Here is a 2,905-nt window from a genome sequence, read left to right as displayed (position 1 = left end):
GCAGTTGATGTAGCAAGGTCTAAGCATAAACTTAGTACGTGTGAGAAGCCAAAAAGAGCATTTTACTGTCCCTGTGGTAAAGGAAGGCATGCAGCTGTAGTGTCATGGCTTAAAACTAAACATCGCTATGTTTTTCATTGTACTATTGACCACGAGCCCCAAAAAATGCCTGACTGCTTGAATTGGCTAGATCAGACAAGTAAAAGTAAGGGTATAGAGTTGAGTGTTTAATGCATATTGTAATTTGTTTATGATATTATAGGAAAACGACAGGATGATGAGTTACAACATTTACCTGATGTTCTGGAGTCAAGTGAGTTCAGCATTATAGGCTTATGCACTTTGCTTAGAATACTATTATTGTGGTTCTATAGCTTTTAATCTATCCTGTTTGAATACACCTATAGAATTTTATTATGAAACTTAGTATACTGTATACACTTTTATTATATAGATATTGCATATCAAGTTCTTGTGGAAAGCACAGAGGAGATTAAGGAATATTTTTCTGATGATTTTTCTGAAATTGCAAGCAAGCTGCTTCAGATGAATCTGATCAATGAAAGAGAGAGGAGTGCTATAACTGATACAAATACTGGGCAGAATAAGTATCAGCGAATGGAAGAATTAATGGAACGTGTTAAAGTTGCACTTAAAATTAATAAGGAACCTGCTTTTTTATTGTTCTTAAATATCTTAAGTGAGAAAGGTACTCAACCTGCTATTGAATTTGCTCGAAAACTCATGGAAAGATATAAAGATAAACTTTCTGATGCTCATCTGGAGTCATTGTCAAAAAGAGTCAAACAGTATGAAAATTAGATGTTTTAATTTTTAATGCTGTAAAATTCCCCAATTTCTTTTATTTATTATTATTATTACTTTTAAAGTCAAACTTTAATTTTGGGAGTACTGTAAATTTTCATAGTGAAGATGCCTACGCGTTTTATATGAATATGTACAAGAAAGTGTTAACATTAACAATGGCAGTTTGCAGGAAAGAGGTGGAAGGAGCACTCACAGAGTCTGAGACGAATATTGGAGGTTCTCTTATCCTTCGGTTGTGGAGTATTGAATATTATTAGCTTTGGTAGCCCTTAATATTGGCTGTACCTGGTGAGTTACTGGAATCTAGTTGCTAGGATTTCAAATGAGTGTCTTGTTATTAGGGGGAGAATGGTTATATGGGTCTGTGGCAGAACTGTAGTAATACAAAGTGTCAAGGTCTATCAAACCCATCAGGTTAATGTACATGAATTGGCTAGTGGGTCAGTCTACTATATAGTAACTCTAGTTACATGTATGTATGATTATTCTTCAATCTAACTTATAACAATAATTATTAATGAAGACTTTAAAAGATTTCAAGGCCTTTATTTAATATATTTTGCTAATGGCTGATTACTGCATGTGTAGCTCCAAAACTTTATAGTCGAAAAATTTCATGATTTATATGGAGTAATAGTCATGACAAACTAATGGCCACCAAAATTCAGAACATTAAAAATAAAATGCTACCAATTTGTAACTTTTATTTAGTAAACCAACTCACTCACTACTACATGTAGTCACTACTAGTGTTGATTGTTATGGTCACTTTATGTGTATCCTTTTATTTATTGTATGTACTTCACTGACTCACAGGTGCTGTTATTGGTGTAAGAGCAATGCTGTGTATGTCATTAATGTCAGGATTGATTGGCTGGGCTGTTGGTATGGTAGCACTGATAGCTCATAAACCTCGTTTCTTATTCACAGTTGCACTGGCCTTTGGAATACAAGGTACATGTAGCTAACACTGATAGTGGCATTGAAATGTTGTACATGTACATATATTTATAACACTTAGGCCTATCATAGTAGTGTCATCAAATGCTTGTATGTACATTACTGTTAACAGTGCAAAATTTTAAGGTGGTAAATTTTGTAGATTCTATCAATAAAAATTTTTTAAACCATTTATGATCCAAAATGACAGATGGTGTACGTCCTTCACCTATACATTACATTATGTATTTCTATCTTTCCTGTGGTTCATTGCATGGTCTATTGGTGTACACAAAAGAATTGAAGTCCAACAAAGGAGCCAGTCAAGGATGGTCATACTACTCTATAGGATGGCTTGGGTTCTTCCTTGTTGTCTTCAGTGTCATTTATTACGTTTTTGCTGGTGTGTATCGACTCAAGAAACCTCAAAGTAGTGTCATCCAACAAATATATGCTCCATTGACACAGTGGGATGATGTGTCTAGCAGTGACTCTGAAGATGATAGACTTTAGAGAGAGCACCCAATGCACACTGTACTGTAACTCACATTGTTCAAACTCAACTGTCATAATATTTCCCTTTTTACTACTTCATTCTCTTTTTTGTGTGAAATGAATTCCTCTTACATTAACATTAACTTTTATTACTAGAAATAAGAATGTAAAACATTGAGGGACTCTGCCTTCCAGCTACGCCTCTCAGTCATGCCCCTAAACGCACATACATACAGAAATATTTCACCAGAATGGGCTTCGCCCAATTAAATGGTATTATATGAAAGTCAATTGATAATTGTGTGCATGTATTGTTTTAGTGTCTTCCCATCACTTCCTGTGTTTATACTTAAGCATTTGATTGCTAATGCCAGCGTGTACTTGATCTGCTGTCTTGTTTTGACTGTACATTATAATAGTTTGGTCAACCTGTAGTAAGAGAGAATGATAATAATCATTATTAATGAGATGTTTTGGTATGTGAATTATAATGATTTAGTGAACACTTAATTAACTTTCTCAAGATCATACTACCCCATAATTTTGTTAATACATTATATGTAGCATTGATTGGCAGTTTTAATAATAGACTACTCGATAGTTTCCTATCTCATGTCATAGGCAGGCCTGGTGTATGGGTGGT

At 34.3% G+C, this 2,905-nt stretch overlaps 2 protein-coding genes across 2 annotated transcripts; both read left to right on the top strand.

Moving 5' to 3' along the window:
• The first annotated feature begins 6 nt into the window (after positions 1-6).
• On the top strand, positions 7-919 carry LOC109588422 (uncharacterized). Its single transcript, XM_020004594.1, has 3 exons — positions 7-205; positions 263-313; positions 455-919. Exons 1-3 carry the CDS (start codon positions 166-168, stop codon positions 820-822), a joined length of 459 nt encoding a protein of 152 aa, XP_019860153.1. The 5' UTR covers positions 7-165; the 3' UTR covers positions 823-919.
• A 240-nt stretch (positions 920-1,159) lies between these two features.
• Positions 1,160-2,201, top strand: LOC109588420 (uncharacterized). The gene is made up of 3 exons (XM_020004593.1): positions 1,160-1,242; positions 1,645-1,782; positions 2,023-2,201. The coding sequence occupies exons 1-3, from the start codon at positions 1,185-1,187 to the stop codon at positions 2,199-2,201; spliced, it is 375 nt and encodes a 124-aa protein (XP_019860152.1). The 5' UTR covers positions 1,160-1,184.
• The last annotated feature ends 704 nt before the right edge of the window (positions 2,202-2,905 follow it).

The sequence above is a fragment of the Amphimedon queenslandica genome, unplaced genomic scaffold (assembly GCF_000090795.2).
Source record: "Amphimedon queenslandica unplaced genomic scaffold, v1.1 AMPQUscaffold_12104, whole genome shotgun sequence".
NCBI lineage: Eukaryota > Metazoa > Porifera > Demospongiae > Haplosclerida > Niphatidae > Amphimedon > Amphimedon queenslandica.
The sequence above is the reverse complement of the archived record's forward strand: the minus strand, read 5'-3'. Positions and strand labels throughout refer to the sequence as shown.

Coding starts and splice junctions, on each gene's coding strand:
- LOC109588422 (XM_020004594.1), top strand. CDS start 166: ATGCCTGACTGCTTGAATTGGCTAGATCAGACAAGTAAAA. Junction 206..262: donor GCTAGATCAGACAAGTAAAA/GTAAGGGTATAG, acceptor ATGATATTATAG/GAAAACGACAGGATGATGAG. Junction 314..454: donor ACCTGATGTTCTGGAGTCAA/GTGAGTTCAGCA, acceptor TTTATTATATAG/ATATTGCATATCAAGTTCTT.
- LOC109588420 (XM_020004593.1), top strand. CDS start 1,185: ATGGGTCTGTGGCAGAACTGTAGTAATACAAAGTGTCAAGGTCTATCA. Junction 1,243..1,644: donor AGGTCTATCAAACCCATCAG/GTTAATGTACAT, acceptor ACTGACTCACAG/GTGCTGTTATTGGTGTAAGA. Junction 1,783..2,022: donor ACTGGCCTTTGGAATACAAG/GTACATGTAGCT, acceptor ATGTATTTCTAT/CTTTCCTGTGGTTCATTGCA.